This window comes from Lynx canadensis, chromosome B3 (assembly GCF_007474595.2).
Source record: "Lynx canadensis isolate LIC74 chromosome B3, mLynCan4.pri.v2, whole genome shotgun sequence".
In the NCBI taxonomy this organism is placed as follows: Eukaryota; Metazoa; Chordata; class Mammalia; order Carnivora; family Felidae; genus Lynx; species Lynx canadensis.
In genome coordinates, this window is record NC_044308.2 from 62,528,210 (window position 1) to 62,548,660 (window position 20,451).

At 49.0% G+C, this 20,451-nt stretch overlaps 1 protein-coding gene across 1 annotated transcript; it reads right to left on the minus strand.

Moving 5' to 3' along the window:
• Positions 1 to 5,825: 5,825 nt before the first annotated feature.
• Positions 5,826 to 9,082, minus strand: INAFM2 (InaF motif containing 2). The gene is given in 6 exon segments (XM_030318505.1): positions 5,826 to 6,139; positions 7,043 to 8,096; positions 8,098 to 8,145; positions 8,148 to 8,196; positions 8,198 to 8,414; positions 8,417 to 9,082. Coding segments are annotated over 5 exon segments (552 nt in total). The 5' UTR covers positions 8,475 to 9,082; the 3' UTR covers positions 5,826 to 6,139; positions 7,043 to 7,916.
• Positions 9,083 to 20,451: the final 11,369 nt, after the last annotated feature.

The following is a 20,451-nucleotide window of genomic DNA, read 5'->3' on the forward strand; positions in this document are numbered from 1 at the left end:
TTTAGCTCAAGTCATGATCTCGCGGTTTCGTAGGATCAAGCCCCAAGTTGGCGCACAGCCTGTTTGGTATTCTCTCTCTTTCTCTCTCTCTCCCTGTGCCCCTACCCTGCTCACGTGCCCTCTCTCGAAATAAATGAACTTAAAAAAAAAAAAAAAGAAAGAAAAGAAAAGAAAGCTGGGCAGAAGGGCTATGGAAAAATAGGGTTTCTCTCTCTGAGGGTAACATCTAGAAGGACATTAGGAGAAAGGATGTCATGGGAGTCACTAGGGGTTAGAGAGTGCAGAGACCAGCACAGGCGGTCTTCACTCTAGGAAGACTGTAGTGCCAGAAAAGTATCACAGCTTTTCTCAACAAAGGGGGAGCCTTCTTCAGGGCAGCAGCTAAGGGGGCGAGCACCCTCCTCCCCTGGGATGGAACCAGCTGTGAGAAGGAGGAAAGCATAGACACCCCTCCATAAACCTCAGGGACATGGGAGCCTGGCTGCAGCAATTCCTGGCTCCTTTGCCTAAAGGCCTGGCTGGGAGACTTCCTCTTAGATGCCTCTTTCCTCTCCAACCAGCTGACAAGACTTTCCTCAAAGGTGGGAAGCTCTTCACGAGACAGCACTATTGGGAACCCAGGCACAGAGCTGGAGGAACTGAGAAGGAAGGTGCCTGCAGAATAGTAGGGCAGTGACAGATTTACTTAGGGCCTCATAACATGGAGGGCAGAAGGGCAGAATCTCTCTCCATCCTGAGCCCCTATCACCTGGGCAGAAGGGAGCAGCAGACCATATTGCAAGGGAGGTATGTTTTTTGAGGAGAGGCAGCAGGGTAGGAACAGACATGGGCTAGGTCTGTCATCAGCTAGCTGGGTAACCTTGGTCAAGTTAAACCTCTAAGGCCTTGGTTTTCTTATCTGAAAAATGGGGCCAGTAACACCTACCTTGAAGGGTTGTCAAGAAATGAAAGAGAATGCAAAATATCCCCGGCCCACAGCAGGCACTCTATCAGCAGTAGCCTGGCACTCAGTCATTGTGTGTTAAATAAATGGATAGCTATTTGGTTTGATCTCTGTCTACTTTGTTTCCTATCCTCTCCTTTACCTTCTCTTCCAGTCTCATCTTCACTAGGATCAGAACACTTCAGGGAAACAAGGGATGGTTTGTAAAGTTTCCCCAGCCTTCCAGGACAGTGAGCTTCCTTTACTGTCCTGGAGGAGTTGACTGGAGTTCAGAGCCTCACGAGCTGGGTCACCGAGATTCCTAAGCATCGCCCCTACCTCTGCACACCGACTTCCACAGGTCAGCGCATTCCCTCTTCTGTTTCCATCAGTGGCACTCTCATGAACTCCTGCCACAGTCTTTGCTTAATATTTTCCTCAGAAACAAACTCCCTTGTGGGGTTTGCTCAGATCTCCTGGAGTTAAGGGTTCCCCCCCCCCCCCCAAAGGAGCAGCAACGACTGTATTTTCTTACAGTCAAGGAAGAGCCAGCTATCTAACAAGGCACAAGTTTGGAGAGTTTGAGCACCAGTCAATTTCAGTCCCAACCCTGGCTTCAGGGACAGGAATAACAGGAAAAGATGGCACAACCCCTCCTATCCCCCCACCCCCCCAAGAAACCCCCAAAGGAAATGGCAAAAATCCCCACATGGCCATATCTTCTTATTTGGGGGACTAAGTCGGAAGGGGGGTGTGGTCAAAGGAATAGGAGAAACTAAAGATACCACTTCACTCTGCCTCTCCAGCCACTTATCAGTGTCCACAGACCCAGCAAGCAGCTCTGAGTGAGGACTGCCGGTGCTTTTGCGGAAGGGCTGACGCAGGGGGGGGCCACGGCCTCACTGAGGGGAGGACTCGAGGCTGGGTAGGCAGGGAGAAGAGCGGCAAGAAGCACAGACTGAGGCTGCTTTCTCTCAAGTCGGCCTGCCTACGTCACGGCCCCTCATTAAGCATCCACTTGACGCCGACGAAGTGAAATAGCACAGACCTGGCATCAGAAAGAACAAGTGTGGCACCCACTGCTCCTTTTAAGGTCTGACTCAGGAGCAGCAGGCCCCAGGGCAGGAGGTGAGGCAAACACCATCAGTGGGAGGGGGAGGGAGGACTCTTTCAGGCCTGCCTCCTTTACCAGTTCTCCAGGGCAAGTTCTCCTGGCACCTTCAAAAGACAACCAGTAATGCAGCAGGCTCTCCCCCTTTTTCTTACAAACTCTGGGGATACAGTGTTTGCTTTTCTCCCAGCAGGGCAGCTGGCTTCAACTGAGAAAAAAGGTCAAAAGTCACCTAGTAGCCATCTGTCAAAACAGAAACACCTAAACCCTAAGTTACAGAATCAGAGGCAAAGTCTGCGCCGGTGGTTTTGATTTTAGAGTCAGAATCACCTGGAAGGCTAGTTAAAACACAAAGGCGGGCTCTAGCCTCTGAATCTCTCACCCAGTTGGCCTGGGATGGGGCCTAAGACATGGCATTTCTAGCAAGTTCCCGGGTGATGCTGACGCTGATGGTCTGGGCCCTGCTATGATGTTTATCACCTGCCCCTTTGCATTTCTTCCAGGCATCACTTATGCCCAAAGGGACAGACACTCCCTAGAAATATATTACCTCCTATGTCTACGCTGCACTTTTATTCCCAACATCTCCAAGCGCTCTCACATCTGTTACCTCCAGTGCTCTCATGAATTCCCATTTGGTTAGGAGGAAAAAGCAGGGTCAAGGCCCTAACCAGTGCTATTACGGAGTCCGTGAGGTTCCTATTTTCCAGTTCAGGGTCCCTTCCAAGAACACCACTGCCTCCCCTCACCAGGTCCTCATGATGCTGTGAGCTGCCCATGCACAGAGGCCGACTGCCATGACACAATACTGCCCCAACTACCAGTAGAGAGCTGGGGGGGGGGGGGGGCAGGTGGCCTCTAGGTCATAAGCTGGGCAGAGACCTCAACTCATGACTCTAAACACTGAGGTTAGCAGAGAGAGGTTTGTTTGCTTGTTTATTTATTTTTGAGAGAGGTATATTTAAAAGGAATTTCTTGGTAATCAACATAATTGCCTCTCCGGACACGTTGGCTTGGGGACTTTTGAGGCTCGCTTGGCACACTGCAGGCACTAAATAAATAGTTCTTGAATTAATGGTAGTGATTTGTGGAAAATATTCTACGGGGAGTTAAAATCATACTGCTGGTTAACTGATAAACTATTTTAAAAGCAGATTATTGAAGTTAAGAAAACAGGGCAGTGACAAGAGTAGATTCTTATTGGCATGTCTGTAAATTTCTTGAGGACAAGAATTCGGTGGGAATTTTCTGGTCCCTCAGTAGTATCTTGGCCAATGTTTATAGAATGTTTATATGGAACTGGTTTGGCCCAGGTGCTCCCCACTGACCAGGTGGCTCATGTACACAGTGCATGACTTTGGGAGTCATGGCTGTTTGTACACTTAGGATGGAGAGCCTGGGAGAGCCTGGGCATGTGGTGAAAAAAAAAAAAAAAGTCCTTGTTTTTTTATTTTTTAAACTAGCTACTGGAGGGAACAAAGAGTATAACACAGGTTTTCTGGCAGCAGAAACCCACAAGCTATGTCAGCAATTAAACAGATGTGACCCAAAACTGTCAATAAAGCAGGTATTTTTATAGCTCAACATTAGGCCGTAGGGTCGGACAGAGGGGGCAACGAATGGGCCACATAGTCTATGTTGTGTCTGTTGACTACTACATGGACTATAGCTGTGTATGTCTTGTGCCTGGAAAGAACAGGCAGGCTGAGCCCATCTCCTTTAACTTGGACATAAAGAAACTGTGGCCAGAATGGCTGGTACAGCTGTGATTTGCAGGGCTTCTCTTTAGCCTTCTACTCCCTCGAACCAGATTATGGGCTGTGGATGTGGGTATCCAAGTGGATTACGACAGTGACACCACACTGATACCAGGGCCAATTCTATCTAACGCAGTGATCACCAGATGATCAACAACTCTAGGCACTTCCTACTATGTGCCAGGCACCGGGCTTAGCGCTGGTCCGGTGAAATGAGCAAAGCTATTGTGGTCCTGCCTCCATTGAGAGACAAAAAAAAAAAAAAAAAAAAAAAAAGGGAAAAAGTATACAGCTGTGGCCCTTTTGTTATTGCATTGCAATTCCAGAAATACCTCCATTCTCTGCAGACAGGAAGGGGAGGACAATTATTACCCCTTTTAAATAGTTGTGGTAGCCCTAAAGCTCAGGACCTGACCTTTTGGTTCCCCTTAAAGAAACATGTAGAAACAAGTAGATGCTCTCCACCCAGCCTTTCAAAACAGGATGTAAATACTCAACTGAAGAACACAGCATCTTAGAATTCCCTAGTGAAAACTGGAAAACAAGGTAGACAGAAGAGCTTCCGAAGCTGCGCTCTCATACTGTGCAGAAATCTAGAGCTGTTAGGCAGAAAAGTCTTTCTTAGGATTAAAACTTCAGAGACACATTTCCCTGCACCTCAGCATCATGGGGGAAAGAAACGATTCCAACACAAACTCAGTCTGAACAGCTTAGCAAACTCCTGATCCTTCGCCCTCCAAACTTCACTTTCAAAAGAGGATTATCTCCTCCTTCAAACTCAGGCTGCCAGGGCATAAATGTGCACAGTAACTTCTAATAGAAGTAGACACCTAGAAATGACCCTAATGGTGGAAGCAGTTAAAGGAGAGTAACCCCCCTTTGCACAGACCTCTCCTTCCTGACGGGCACTTCTGCAGCTGATTTCTAACCTATGAAAATAAAGCTGTTCGGCCACTGCTCCTGCCAACCCAGCCCTGTTCTGGCCGAACAGTGCCCTTCTCATCAGCCAGCAGGCTCTTGCCGCACACACCGCTGATGTGCCCAATGCGTGAAGCTGTGTGCAACTGCAAAAGCCACATGTCACCGTCTACACAAAGGTGGGGGGGCAACTAGAAGAACCTTGGAAACTCTTTCACTTCCCTTCTGCTCTGCCTTACCAAGCCCTCTCACAAAAAGCCATTGTGTAGGCTGAAGAGGGAAATAAAAGAAGGGCGGACTTTTTCCATGCTCCCCTGCAGACTACAAGGTGATGTAAAAGCACAGAAGCTACCCCCAACAGCTCTGGAGAAGTGCAGGCCTCAGGGGGCCCCACCAACACGGCTTCTCACTCCTCTTTGTACTGGGCAGCATTGTCTAATAATGAGCTGAGTTCAACTGTGTGCCGTGTATTTTGCAGCATTGCTAATCCCTTTTATTTTGCTTTTCACCCACCTGTCTTTTATTGTTTGCTTAGGGCGTGAAAAAGCCTCACCTTTGAAGCAGCCTACACCTTCTCTGAGGCCTTTGGCTCTCTCACCTGCTCCACTGTGGACAAAGCTCTGGCCACCACTGCAGGTGTGTCAGCACCTCTTCCCAGTGTTGGCACTTTCGAACTATCTAGGGGCCAGTGGCTTAAAGGTGAGAACAGTGGTGCTGTCGGGTGGCCTATCCTCAACCGCAGCTCTCAGCCAGCTCAGTGTTTGTCATAATTCTCAATATGTTGGCTTACTGGTCCTTGAGCATCCTCAGCTAGGTATCTGCTCAGAATCTCTTAAAAGCAGAACTGTTTTGAAACCTTTTTAAGGTTGGTAAAAGGTGGCTGAGCTAGGTATCACTGTTCACCTGACCCCATGACTGCTTCCCGACTAAGATGCATCCCTGCCAACGCTTAATCAATTCAGTGAAGCCATCAGGCACACAAGTACAGTAGGGCAATTGCTTTTTCCTCTGACACCTATTCATCAACGTCTGTCCACCACATCTCAGACCATGTCTTCTTCCAAACTCTACTCCTTCCCCAAGGAGTACGAAAGAGAAATGGTCAACTTACACAGGCTTATGTAGAGTTCTTAGAATGTATTTTTGTTCACCTGAAAATAAAACTTTTAAAAAATATACAGGACTTTTTGAGTACAGGTATATCTTAAATGGCTGAATTATAAATAATGTCTCTGGTCATGTTCACAGCTAGAGCTGGAGCTAATGTCCCAATTCCAGTGAAGTCTTTAGAGTCTGGAGGCCAGCAGCTGGACCTATGAGTGGTCTCTCTAGACTCTTTGATCCATCCCAAAGTGGATTAAACAGTCCAGAATGCAGGGATGAGGGACAGGGGACTGGATTCCAGATGTTCTCCGGCAAGTTCAAAGGATTCTTGGAATAAGAGATCAATTTACAAATTATTAAAATATAGGACTAAAAATTCACACAATAAATATAATTACAGGCTATTATTGAAGTTATAAGTGGCATTTTATGTGTCTTCCCCACCCCCAGACCCCCCACCGAAAATTTAAAAAGGCCTCAAAGGCTTCCTAATGACCAAGTCCATCAGCTGCTCAGAAATCTCCTCCAGCCCAAGACACCTTGGGGGTGCGACCAGCCTGCTCCCAGGCTATGACAGCTCAGCTGCTGTTATCTTGCCCACAACAGAACATGGCTTAAAGCAAGGCTTGTTGTCCTGTAAACTTGGATCAGAGCTAACTAGAGTGGAGGCCAAAAAACTGGAGAGACCAACTGTTTCAGGACTCAGGTGGATAAGTTTTTGTTTTTGTTTTTAAAAAGGTGCCTCATTTCCCAAAAAGGAAACACTAAGGGGTTTGATATCTTGTCACTACCCACACTCAATTGCCTAAAAGCAAGTGGCAGAAGGAAATGGAATCCAAATTGAGTATGTAGAATTCTTGCTGTCCCAGAACTATACAGAGTCATTTCTCTTGGTGTTTTTCATCTCAAAGTATAGGCTGCAAATAAGTAGGTTTATCAGGAGACGTAAGACAAGCCAATGTAATCTTCCCACGGCTGGTCTATTAACCGGCTATCAAAGCACAATCCTGAGTTTGAAGCTCACTTTTTAGCCTTTCTGGTTCTATAATACAAGTCAAAACCAGACAACGTGCTCAACGCTCTGGTTTCACAACAAATTTGGCCCTAATTGCAGGGCTACATTGTCACAGGCCTCACAAGAGGGAAGAAGGCAAGGGTGATTACTGGAACAAGACAAGATCTTGAGGCGCAGAAAATAAAATAAAAACACTTGTGAGCCACTCTACTTACAAAAGCTTGCTCTTCCTAAAAGAACTCTGTGAGGAGAAGGCCAAGGATTGAAGCACAGAGGCATTGCTCTTTCCCTTCTTCTTCCCTGGCCCATATCCAGATACTTAGGGCCGCAACAGGAAGCCTCTTCCGTGGGGGCACTAGGGTGGGAAGAGGAGGGGATTAGTTCGTTCTCCACCCTCCCTAAACTGCTTCTACTTCTTCTAGGTTTCCCCCTGTCCTCTCAAGTCTAAGAATGATTATACTCTTTTGGGCCATAAACCTATCTTTCTGAAATAGGAGGGGGTAAAGAGGAGAGAGTGGATGATGAAAAAAAACAGTGTTTGTGCCCTTCTGGTTAGCTGCACTTTGGGGGGCCAGCAAATAGCCCTTGCGTGACCCCATCGGTCGGAAGCTAACCAGGGTTGTGGGAGGATACATATAGTTCTGTGTAATTATAGCTTCTAGTGCATATGTCAACAACTATATACAGGGATCTATAAATTAAATGCATCTGTGGCCACTGCAACTAGGTTGACGTACCTGAGCTCCACTACTTTTGGTGCCCTCCTCCTTGTGAGAGCTTCAGCTTATTAAACAAGAGCCCCTACAGCTCCCTCCTTCCCCTGAGTCTTGGGGGAAAGCCCGAGTCACTCCTGCACGTAGGATACACAAGAGCTAGCGGCGAAAAAGGGTTCGGAGCTGGGATCTCCCCACCCCTCCCCCCATTCCCTTTATGGCTCAGAGCCCTGGCGCAGCACGGTCCTGGGAAGACCAAACCCCGAGCCCCCCGGCGAATCGTGGTCCCTTGGCTTGAGATCGGGATGCAGGCCCCTGGCTCCCCGGGCGAGGTGGCGATCTTTGCGGGGAGAGAGGGCGTTCACTCCCGTGGGGGTCACTCCCCGCGGGTCCCCGCCCCGTCCTGCTGCAAAGTCCTGCCTCCGGGCGTGGGGAGGGGAGAATGGTTCCCGGCCGCCCTGGCGCGGAGGGGCTCAACGACTCCCGGCGCCGCCGCCGCTTCCTCCTCGTCCTCCTCCGGTCCCCGCGGCCGCTCAGCGGCCCGGCCGGGGGGACTGGTCTGCAGAGGGCTCCGGAGGCATGGGCCGCGCCGCCTGCAGCGGGGGGCGACGTCGCGCGGTGCCTCGCGGCGGGACGACCATGTGGCATTGGGCCCAGGCCGCCGCCCCCGAAGTCCCGGACGGGCCGGTGGCGTTGGAGCCGCCGGGGGGCGGGCCGGCGGCTCCCCCCGAGGTCCCGGCGCCCACCGGCTGCCAGATGAGGCTGTAGTAGCGGCGAGCACGATGGCGGCCAAGCGACACGGAGAGCACGTAGGCAAACACGGTGGCGAGCCGGACCCACTTCTTGTTGGTCTTGGCCGCCATCTTCGCCTTCTGTCCCCGGTGTAGGTGGCCGGCTTGCCCCGCTCGGCCGGGGCCGCGTCGCGCTCCTTCATGGGGGGGCCCCGGCCTTTGCCCCGGTGCTCCACGGCCCCGGCTGGAGGGGGCCTGGCGGCCTGCGAGGACTGGACAAGGGGCGGCCCGGCGCCCCGGATCTCGGCAGCTCCGCGCTCCTCCGCCGCTCCTCACGCCGCTCGCCCGCAGCCCTCCACCGCGTCGCTGCAGCCGCCCGCCGGGGCCTGGACCAGTCACTGCCGCCAGCGCCGCCGCCGCCGCCGGCCCGTCAGCTGCTTCCCTGCCGCCGCCACAGCCACAGCCGCCACAGGCCGCCCGGCTCCGCGTCCCCATCCGCCGCCGCCGCCTGCTCGGCCGCCGGCCGCCCGGTCTCCAGTGGCCGCGCGGACGGCGCGCTCCGCTCCAGCCCGGCTCCCCCACCTCGCGCGCCGGCAACAGGGGCGGGGGGAGCGCTGCTGGGGGCTGCCTCTTAAAAGGGCGACGCCGGGGTCCGGAAGTGCCCGCGAGGGGAGGCGGGCTTGTGTTGGGCGCCGCAAGCCCCTCCGGGACGCCCCGTTAGGAGAGAGTTAAAGGAGGCTGGTTCTTAAAAGGGCAACGTCGCTGCAGCCCCGCGCGAACTGGCGCGGAGAAAGATGGGAGCCCCGGGCGCTTCTTTAAAAGGGGAACGGCGCCGTTTGGGGCGGGGAGCGGAACTGGAAAGGGGGCGGGGAGGGTGGTCAGAGCACGGAGCTGTCAACTCTGGCGCCTCTGTCCTTCGCTCCCCACTGTCCGAAGTGACAGGTGGAACAGCAATAACGGCTGCGGCCCCCAGGCCTCAGTATACCCCCCAAAGTCGGGGTGATACCACTCTCATGCTCATGCTCTCGGCCGGCGTCCCGCTCCACGTGCCCTCCGGGCGGGTTTCCTGAACCCTTTCACTCCTAGCGAACCTGGCCCACGTCCTGCACAGGCAGCTAAGCGTCCCCGAACACTCACTGTGGTCGCAGCTGGTCGCGCCCCTTCCTCCCCACCCCGGCCGGGGCTGGGCTTTGGAGCGGTGCTGAAATCTTCCGATTTCCTCTCTTATTCTCTTAGAGCCCGGAGTCAGGCTGCGAGACCTTTCGAAGTTTCTGGGAGCCACGTGCTGAGCGGGGCTCTCCAGACTCGCCTTAGTCCTGAAGTTTGCAACAGGTTTCAGATCCCGCTTTTGGGGGTGCCCGATTCCCAGCTTTGGGCTTGATTTGGATTCAAGAGGCTGCACTGAACCCGTGGAGTGTGGCTCTCAGAGTTTTACTCCTCTCTGGTCCCCTCTGGGCCTCAGAGTCTGGGCTGTTGTCCCCTGGTCCCCCACCGCCCCCCCCCGCCCCCGCAACGTGCCCGTTCTCTTGTGAGGTTTTGTCCTCCCTACGGTCTGGTCGGTGCCAATGTCCCCTAGCCAAGCTTCGACTCTCAGTAGCCACTTTCCCCTGTGCCTTCCCCGTCCTTCTGTCTTCCTCTCTTGCCTTCTGTTTCCCCACTCTGGGTAAGGATTTCAGAATTTCTGGTTCCCTCCTCCTTGAATTCTACTTCCTGTGTTCCCAGAGCTGGGTGAGCGGACTGCTTGGGTGTCTTAATGGGTATGTGAGACTGTGCCTGTGTGCTGGTGAGTGGGCAGAAGGACTGTGGTGGTGGCGGGGGTCCTGTGGGTGACCTCCCCCCCTCCCCAGCATGTGTGAACCTGACTCCTGGCTTCTGACTCTGTGGGGCAGGACCCTCTTTGCCCTACCCATTTTCCCTCCTCCCCAACAGGACCTACCTTTGCCTTCCCAACACCTGCCTCTTTTTTTTTTTTTTTTTTTCAATGTTTATTTATTTTTGGGACAGAGAGAGACAGAGCATGAACGGGGGAGGGGCAGAGAGAGAGGGAGACACAGAATCGGAAACAGGCTCCAGGCTCTGAGCCATCAGCCCCAGAGCCCGACGCGGGGCTCGAACTCACGGACCGCGAGATCGTGACCTGGCTGAAGTCGGACGCTTAACCGACTGCGCCACCCAGGCGCCCCAACACCTGCCTCTTTATAAGGAAGCTCCTCCCTAGCACCGGTGCCTGCTACCTCAGCTGTACAGAAGTCAAGTGGCTACCAGAACTAAGTGTGTTGATCAGCTGCTTAAACCACAGGCCTATAACCCAGCCTCTCTCTCTCTCATTCCTGAGGTCAGGTGTGAGTCTGTCACTAGCAGTGGTCAACTGGATGCTATCTCCAGGAATAGCCTGCCTTTGTACTTTCTGGGAAATTTTAAGGACATCAACTATTGGAATGTTTATTGCCTTTTGTGGGCTGATGGGGAAAAGACAACTGCTCCTTCCCTATACTGCTTCCAGGTTGGCCAGAGGCACCCCCCGCCCCTTGCAGGGGTAACCTGTTAAGTTAAAAATCTCTGAATTGTCTCTGGATGTTGTCCTCTCTTCCCTGCTTTCTGGTCTTTGTGGCAGAAACTGATCAGATGAACTGTACTAAGGTGATTATTTGGAAAGATTCAGGTAAGGCCAACCCAAAGCCCCTTCCATCCTCTTTCTTGGATGCACTCTGCATTTCTTGTGTTGCAAAGTAAACTTTCTTCTTGCTTCGTTCCCAGTGGGCTAGGAAAATAGCCAGTCACTCTTTTCTCTGCTAAGGAATACATATACTCAAAGCCCTCATTCAGTTCCTCTCACCCTATTCTTCTCCAAACGAAACAGTGCCAGATTCTTTAAACTGTCATCAATAAGTCCTATTTATTATCCGGATTTACATAGTGTCTTTTACCCTAGGAACTCAAATGCTTTCAGATATAATTGAGCCTGATCTCCCTGGTGCCTGAGTCATTAAGAAACCATTAGGTATTCCTGTTGCAGGCAACCAAATGGCCCCCTAGTGGCCTGAAAGTGAATATGCTTCTCTAAGTGCCTCTCCCGACCAAGGGTAAGCAGTCAGAGAATCAGAGAATCAAGGCAGCTTGGAGACAGAATGGGCCCCAAGGTCATCTTTTGTGAATACTCCCATGGACCCTAGAGAATCCTCCACAACATCTCTATGGAGCCCTCTCCAGCAACAGCTAAAAGACTCTCCATGATGGTTGTACCTATTGTCTGTTCCATAAGGCAGCCTTTTCAGCTTTGGAAAGGTCTGATCGGTTATAACAGTAGCAACATCCATGGCTTTAGTATGTGCTGGCACCATATTAAGCACTTCGGTTCCCATCTCATTTGTCTCATACAACCTATCAGGTATGTTACTATTTATCTCCGCGTTGGAGATGAAGAAACAGCCTCAAAAAAGTTTAAGTAACTTGCCCAAGGTCACATAGCTAGATGGAATTCAAACCTGAGCTTTCTTACTCTAAGGTCTTAGGTTCTCATCCCTGCACTACTCTGCCTCATAGGCAGAGCTTAAAATTTGTCTCTGTAGTGAGGGTAACCTCGATGGGGGCCGAGGCACTCATTCTTCCAGCTGCCAGGAGTGTTGGCTACTGATGGCTCACCAGCTTCCACTGTCTCTGGGAATTGCTCTCAGGTGCCAAAGGAAACTGCCTCTCTCTCTTGGCCTCCAAGACCAACCACATAAGGGCAAAGCTGCAACACAACCCAGCCAGGGATGTTCAGGAGCCTGATAGGAAAGGAAGAGGGCTACACCTGCAAAGGAGCTACAAAAGTAGCCAACTTGTACTGGCATGAGCCAGGAGGATGTACAGGCTGGATCCGTGGGAATCCAAGTCTGAATGCTAAGTTAAAAAAAAAAAAAAAAGACAGTTTATTGATACGGGAGCACTCTCGGGTAAAATAGGATTTAAGACCCTGACATGGATCCTGGGAGATAGGACAAAGACAATGTCTGGCTAAGGGAAAAGAAATTGCCAGAACTGCCATAGCAGAAGATGGAGGCGGCGTTCAAAAAGCTCAAAGAAGTGAGCCTGCTGTAGTTGGTATTCTATGGAAGGCCAGAAACCTGCTTCAGTTCCACAGGAAGGCCCAGGGGATACTCTGGCTATCAAAACAAAGAGGAATGCACTGGAGAAGCTGTGTGGCTGTCCTCTGTAGGCCAGGGCTGACAGCAATGAGGCCGTTACAGAATTGGCTCTTTGATAGCGATGGGAACGATAGGACCACGCAATAGAAGCCAGGGTTGGCACAACTACTGAGGTGAGCAGCAAAGAGGAGTGGCAGTGGGGGTCCGACAGTGGACCTAGGCAGCTGATGAATAGAACATAGCATCCCTGGGCCAAGCTAGGTGGGCAGCCCGTAATGGTACCTGTACCAGTGGTTCTCAAGTGTTTGGACAAAATATCACGTTACAGTCTTGAAAACTGGCATCTCCAAAGAGCTTTGTTTATGCGGGCTGCATCTATTGACATTTGCCGTATTAGAAATAAGACTGAGAAATTCATCAAGTATTTATCAACTCATTAAAAAAAGAAGTAGCCCAGGGGTGCCTGGGTGGCTCAGTGGGTTAAGCTAAGCATACGACTTCAGCTCAGGTCATGATCTCACGGGTGAGTTCCCCGAAACGGGCTCTCTGCTGTCAGCACAGAGCCCGCTTTAGATCCTCTGTCGCTCTTTCTCTTTGCCCTCCCTACTCTCTGTTTCTCAAAAATAAACATTAAAAAAATAATTAGCCCATTATATGTTAACATCAATAGTATATTTATATGAAAAATAACTACATTGTATGAGAGAAAAAGTTAGTGAAAGAGTGGCTTTTTAAATATTTTGTACATTTCTTAAGTGTGGCTTTATAGAGGACAGCTGGATTCTCATATCTGCTTCTACTGGCAATATGTTGTTTTGGTTAAAATACATGAAGAAAATCTGGCCTGACCCAGATATGTAGTTAGGAAAGAGAGAAGCATTTTAATAGCCTTTTCACATAATTTGAGACTACACCAAAACTCAACAAGTAGTATTTTCTTAAATGGTAGTTGTAATTTAGAATATGAAACTATATCAATGAATTTTTTGTACTCGATCATATTAAAGTCTATTAATCTACCCTGCAGTATGAATGGCTCTGTTTCCCATGCATGGTTTTATAACATCCCGCTTCAGTCATTTGGAAAATATTGCTTCATTGGATTGTATAGATCTTTCAAGCATTGATACAATTCATTATACAATAGTAAAAATTATATTTGTTAATATCAGAAAAAGTTTAAGCGTTGGAATCTATCAACTCATGATAGTGTGTACAAATTTTCTAAAATTCTAATTTTTGCTGAAAACCTCAAATTTATCATTAGTAAGTACTGTTGGTTGTTTTCCTCAAAGTGACAGGCTTACTTGGTTTGGATTTGAGAAAACATCTGCCAAATAACAAAGTCTAAATAATCAGAGTTTATCTGTCAGTCATTCTTTCAAGTGAAAATGGGTGTTCCATGAAGAAAATGGGTTAGTTCAGCTGGTGACTCAGTTGCACTGTGGTTCATAAGAGAGACACATTACTTCTTTTCTTTTTTCTCTTTTTTAATGTTTATTTATTTTGAAAGAGGGAGAGAGTGCAAGAGGGGAAGCAGCAGAGAGAGAAGGGGAGGAGCAGAGAGAGAAGGAGAGAAAGAATCCCAAGCAGGCTGTGTGCTATCAGCTCAGAGTCTGACACAGGGGCTTGATCTCACAAAGCAGATCACTACCTGAGTCGGACTTTAACGGACTGAACCACTCAGGTGCCCAAGAGACCCGTTACTTCTTTTTTTTTTTTTTTTTAATTTTTTTAACGTTTATTTATTTTTGAGACAGAGAGAGACAGAGCATGAACAAGGGAGGGGCAGAGAGAGAGAGGGAGACACAGAATCTGAAACAGGCTCCAGGCTCTGAGCGGTCAGCACAGAGCCCGACGCGGGGCTCCAACTCACTGACCGCGAGATCGCGACCTGAGCTGAAGTCGGACGCTTAACCGACGGAGCCACCCAGGTGCCCCGAGACCCGTTACTTCTGTGTGCAGTACAGTACTTTACATTTAATCACAGACAATTTATTTTTATTTTTAAATTATTAAAAAATTTTTTAATGTTTACTTTTGAGAGAGAGAAAGAGAGAGACAGAGTGTGAGCTGGGGAGGGGCAGAGAGAGACGGAGACACAGAATCTGAAGCAGGCTCCAGGCTCTGAGCTGTCAGCACAGAGCCCAATGCAGGGCTCAAACTCACAAACTGTGAGACTATGACCTGAGCTGAAGTTAGATCCTTAACTACTGAGCCACTCAGGCATCCCTATTTTTAAAGTGATCTCTATACCCAACGCAGGGCTGGAACCCACAACCTAAAGATCTAGAGTTGCATGCTCCACTGACTGAGCCAGACGGTGGCCCAAAGACAGAGAATATTTAAAAGACATGTATTTAAGGGTCATGATTTAAAAAATTTCAGCAATTTTTATTGCTTCGTTAAGGACATTCTTTTCTCTCTCTCTCTCTCTCTTCTTCTATAGGATAGTCTTTTTTTTCATTAAGGACATTCTTAAGTGAAACTGATTCTTTTTTCCTTCCTTTTTCCCCTCCTTCCATCCTCTTTGTCTCCTTCGTTTCTTCTTCTCTCTTTCTGTCTTTCATAACAAAAAAGAACAAACTGTTTCAAGAATAGTTTGCTTCCACTGCCTTGGTCTATTAAGGTGCCAGAAGACTTATTTACCATTGCTTTTACACCATCAGTGCAAATGTCTAGACAGTGAAAAAGGCAAATAACATCTTAGTATTATAATGCAAATATTTTGACCTTGTGAAGTCTCTGAAATGGTTTCAAGGACCTCCAAGGATCTGTAGACCACATACAAAATTGCTGAGCTGGGGGTGCCTGGGTGGCGCAGTCGGTTAAGCGTCCGACTTCAGCCAGGTCACGATCTCGCGGTCCGGGAGTTCGAGCCCGCGTTGGGCTCTGGGCTGATGGCTCGGAGCCTGGAGCCTGTTTCCGATTCTGTGTCTCCCTCTCTCTCTGCCCCTCCCCCGTTCATGCTCTGTCTCTCTCTGTCCCAAAAATAAATAAACGTTGAAAAAAAAATTAAAAAAAAAACAAAATTGTTGAGCTGTACAATGAAAAGAAATCAAGAGTTAAAGGCCAGGAGATTGATGGCAGTTGCTCTAATAAAAAGTCACAATACCTCGTCCAGTTTCCAGACCTGATTCAATTTTCAGATCTAGAACCTGTTGACTGAAGGAGAGGTTAAGTCTCTAGGGGGAAGGCCTTTGTAATACTATGGCAGTAGAGCAAGGATTTCACTAGTCCTTCCCCAAAGGGACCCATGGACATTTACTAGGGTAACTGTACAATGGGGAAAGTGAAATGGCCAAACATTTTAAGGTCATGCGGTGTCCGAATTATATTGATATCTGGGGACCTGGATCCTCACGGCTCCCCGGAAGAGTGGCCCTACGTAAAATTTTGCATAGGATCATGGGCTGTAGCAAATGGGCTCGGTTAGTTGGTTAGAGGCCTAGAAAGAGCAACACTGGGAGATTGGAAACAATGTCTTGGGGAGAGGCATGTTGGTGTATCTATGAAAGTGAGCACAAAGTGTGAAGATCTATATATTGCATGTTAATGCCCATCTGAGAGCATCTGCCACAGAGGAGATGCTGAATAACCAAATGGATAGAATGACTTGGCTAGTTAACGTTTGCTAGCCTCTGTCATCAACCACTCAGGTTGGTGCAATGAGCACATGGATAAAGTGGCCATGTTGGCATAGATGGCATATTGTCTATGGTTGTAGTGGTGGACCCAACAAAGTTGGCTCCCACTCACCAAGGCTGATCTAGTAATTGTTGCTGCCAAATGTTCAACCTGCCAGCAACTGATGGCCAACCAACAGCTCGGTAACAAGTTGACTATCCTTCTCTGGAAAGGTTGGTGATTAACCTTTACTTGAATCAGCATATTCTGAACATGGATTTCTCTTTCCTGTTAGAGGCCTCAACCAGCACCACTCCCTGAGGACTTAAAGATATTTGATTTACTGACGTGGAATCTCACATAACATTGTATCAGACCAAGAGTCCCACTTTGTGGCAAAAGAGTGGACATAGGATCGTGGAATCTTCTGAACCTACCACATACTTTGCCACCCACTGGCGAGTAGAGCTGATAGAGTAAAAGAGCAGCCTTTCGAAGGTGTAGCTGAAGGCCCATTTTAAAGATGGTGGGACACCATCCTCCAGAAGGAAGCATGCACCCTATTCAGACATATATATGGTGCTATTTCCCAATGGCTATGATACAGAGGTCTAGAAAACAAGGGGTGAAAGTAGGAATAACCCACTTATCATCACTCCCAGTGACCCTTTTGGGGAAATTTGTGGTTCCTATTCCTACAGTTCCAGGCTCTCCAGGTTTAGAGAATCTGGTTCCCAGAGGTAGAACACTTCTACCAAGGGACAAATCAAGAATCCCATAAACTTTAAGTGTGACTGCTTTCTGTCCTTCAAACAACTTGTGCCAAGAGACCAGTAGGTAAAAAAAGGAGCCACATCATCACAGAGGGACCTGACCCTGGTCCTTTGGAGGAGATAGATTTGCTGCTACAGCGGGTCAGGGAAGAATATGTTTGGCACTGAGGTCATCCACTACGGTATCTCTTGGTACACACTTGCCCAATTTTGATAATAAGTGGGCAAATTTACCAGCATGGTTTGAGAAGGACCTGGTGACTAGGGGCTCATATTGCTTAGGAATGAGGATCTGAGTCATTTCACCAGGTAAGCCAACTGGACACATACAGGTACAAGCTGAAGGTAAAGAGAATCTAGGATGGGTAATGGTTGGGGAGTGGGGAACACTGAATATCACTTATGTCACCTAGACAAGCTGCAGTAGTAGGGGCTATAGGTCATTCCACTTACCTTCTTGTAAGTTTCCCAGGGAAAGCAATCACCAGAATCCCAGAGGAGTTATTCCAGGTAGAGTGAGCTTAGCATGTGGAGCAAATAGGTCTGAGCTGTGCAAAGTAGGTATTGCCATAGTTGCTATGATGCACTACCCAGATCCCACCTTTGGGACAGAGAAGCTTATCCCCAAGTTGCCAGAAGGGTTGGCTGGTAATGGCTGACAAATGAGTCTCTTCCTGGGCATTTCCTTAAGCCACCAAAAGAAGCCGCCTTGCCTGACTTCATGAGCCCTTCCTAGGGAAAATGTAGATGGCCAATGTAGGGGTTCAAAGGACGAGCTCTCTTGCCTCAGTTGGGGCCATCTCAACTTGCCTCTGAAGGGTTATCTCAACCCTAAAGCTCCCTGTTGGAGTGTCCCTTGTTGTGATTGCATCATTGATCAATTTCTCTCTCCCTGCCCCCATCAATCCCTAGTCCTTCATTTCTGCAGGTGTGCGGTGTTACTTCTCGGAGCACCTCCCAATAAACTTCCTACAAGCAAATCTCTGTCTCATGGTGTTTCATGAGAAGCCTGACCTAAGACTATCACCTAAGATCTAACCTTTAGGACCTCAGAGAACAAGTCTGACCATTTGAAGGTGGACCTCATGGACCGCCTGTGTCTTTGTGCTGCGGTTTTCTCTAACAGTCCTCACCGCGTGTTGTGTGCTTCCTACATCCTGGTTGCCCCTCACCAGTGTTCTCCAGCTTGTGTGTTTCCCCCACGATAAAGCAGCCTAAACTGGGTCCCTGAGTACATCAGCTGTGGTCTGACATGCATGCCAAGAAGGAGAATGGACTGAGTCTCTTTTGGTCCTCAAGCCGTGGCTGCACACTGGAACCAAGGGCAAAACTCTTCAGAAATCCAAACTCCTCACCTTCCTTCCCTCCCTCATCCACCCACACCAGGTCCTGAATCAAAGGGTCTGGATGCAGCAAGTTTCACAGTGTTCCTAGAGCTTCCCAGGCAATTCTGATTAATATCAAGATGGAGAATCACTGGGCTCAATACTTGACTTCAATTTAGCAGCCCAAGCGTCTGTCCGCTTAGTTAGCAGCTTTTCATTTGACTCCTATGGACTTGGCTGTGAGCGAAAACCCTCAGTTTTATTCACACATGCTTCCGCTAAGCCGCCACTTCCCCACCCTGTCCTTGTACAGTTGGTGCTTTGGAGCCAAGCCCGGATCTCTCAGTTAAGCCCTGTTCTTTTTACCTTGTGAGGCTGAGGCTGTTGCTTGAGCAGGCTAGGATGTTTTGGGATCCTGAGTGTAGCTCCCAACAGATTCCCTGTTTTCACTGGCTTTCTGCTATTCACAAAGGCCACGGTCTTGTTCACTGTGGCTTTACCCAGGCCCTGATAAAAAGGTGGACCAGCACAGGGACAAGGATGAGCCACCCATCAGCTCTGAGGGCATTCCTTGTGTGCAGCGAACCATATGCCCACCCAGAGAAGGACATCATCTAGCTTACTTCCATCACACTTATAAAAACTGGTCCACTTCACAGATAGATAAACAGAGGCAGAGAATATAAATACTGTGCCCAAGAACATCCTGCTGGGGTAGGAGCCAATCTTTTCCTGCCGTCTACAGTGCTAGCCTCTAGGTTTGTCACCTCTCAGAGGAAAGGCAGGAGATAAAAGTGACGAGGTTGCCCTTTCTGGTTGTAAAGAGAAGATTTTTTAGAGTTGGAAGGAATCTTAGAAAATCAAAAGTTTAACAGATCAGGGAGCTCCGGTAACTTGCCAAGATCTCACAGCAAACCTTTGCTCTGGTTGGAACTAAAATCTGGGTTTTTGAGGCTGGGCCCAGTGTTCACTCAGCTATACCTTCAAGTAACTTTGATCCAAAATGGTACTCCAGAGGGAAACACCCATGAGACTTATTATAAGTCCCAGATGGTTCTTTCTATGCTTCCAGAAGGGCTTGGCCTGGGAAGACAGGCAATGTCTTCTTCCTGGGCTTCTGCGGAGAACTCTTAACAAGCTCTCCTCTCCTCCCCAAGGGATCAGAACCTCAGCACCTGCCTCCCAGCCTTATCTGGGCCTCCACCCACATCTAGCTCTCAGCGTGCAGAGGGTGGCTGGATCTGGAGCCATAGCCGGACATTCAGCTGGACGGACAGCTCCTCACCCTCACACCTGCCTCATCGGCTGTGGAGGCTGTGGTGGTTAAAGGTGGCAGGAGGTTGGCATTTGCCCACAGTTTGAGTCCTCATGCCCATGACTTCATGAGTTCAGGCTGCCTGCTTGAATAGCAGACAGCCCGCTTCAAGTCTATAACCAGGCTCACCCTTAACTCTGCCTGCCCTTTGAAGATGGGTCAGCCCCTGACCCACACAAACTGCTGAGAAAAAGAAAAAAGAGCAATCCAAAAAGCAAGTCAGTGAAGATACTTGTTTTGGAAAGAACAGCATATACTGCAGAGGAAGTGACGAGAAATTGTATTTCCCCTGCCAGTGTCTGCCAATAAATAATAATGATAAATAATGATAACAATACTATCGAGCTCATGTGCAGGCACTATATTAAGTATTGGATATACATATTATTGAATCCTTACAACCACCTTTGGAGGCATTATGATCCTTGTTTTATAGGTGAGGAAATGGAGGCACAGGAAGGTTAAGTATCACAAGATAAACCAGCTGGTAAGTGGCTGGATTCATGGAGACTGAGTGTGGCTCCCTATAACAGACTGGGAAATAGGCCCCAGAGAATGCAACGACCAAGGCATCTTCATTCCCAGAGTAGCTAACCACTGGCCTAAAATGCACCATAGATCTCCAGGCTCTGGAACTTTGTTGCTTTATCCGGTAAGTCATGGCATCAGGTAAGAAACCAATCTCATCTGACTCTCTTGTTTGGCTATGACCTGAAGATCGGAGTTTAACTTCCACTACTAATCTTTGCTGATGAACAGGTTGGAGAACCAGCACAAGGTCCCCACCCAAAAGTGCCAAGTGAGCGAGAGAATTCGACACCTGCCTGCCTCCTGGGTTCTAGGTACCAGCATCTCCTTGGGAGGCATTCTGTTGAGTGTAGTTTCTCACCGCCAAAGCTCACACATGCCAAACTCCCCAGCGAACGTGTCTCCGTGAATCACCATGACACAGACCCTCCAGTGACTTCCCTGAGAGTCGGCTTTCCCGGGATCCACAGCCTTTCCCTAGGAGG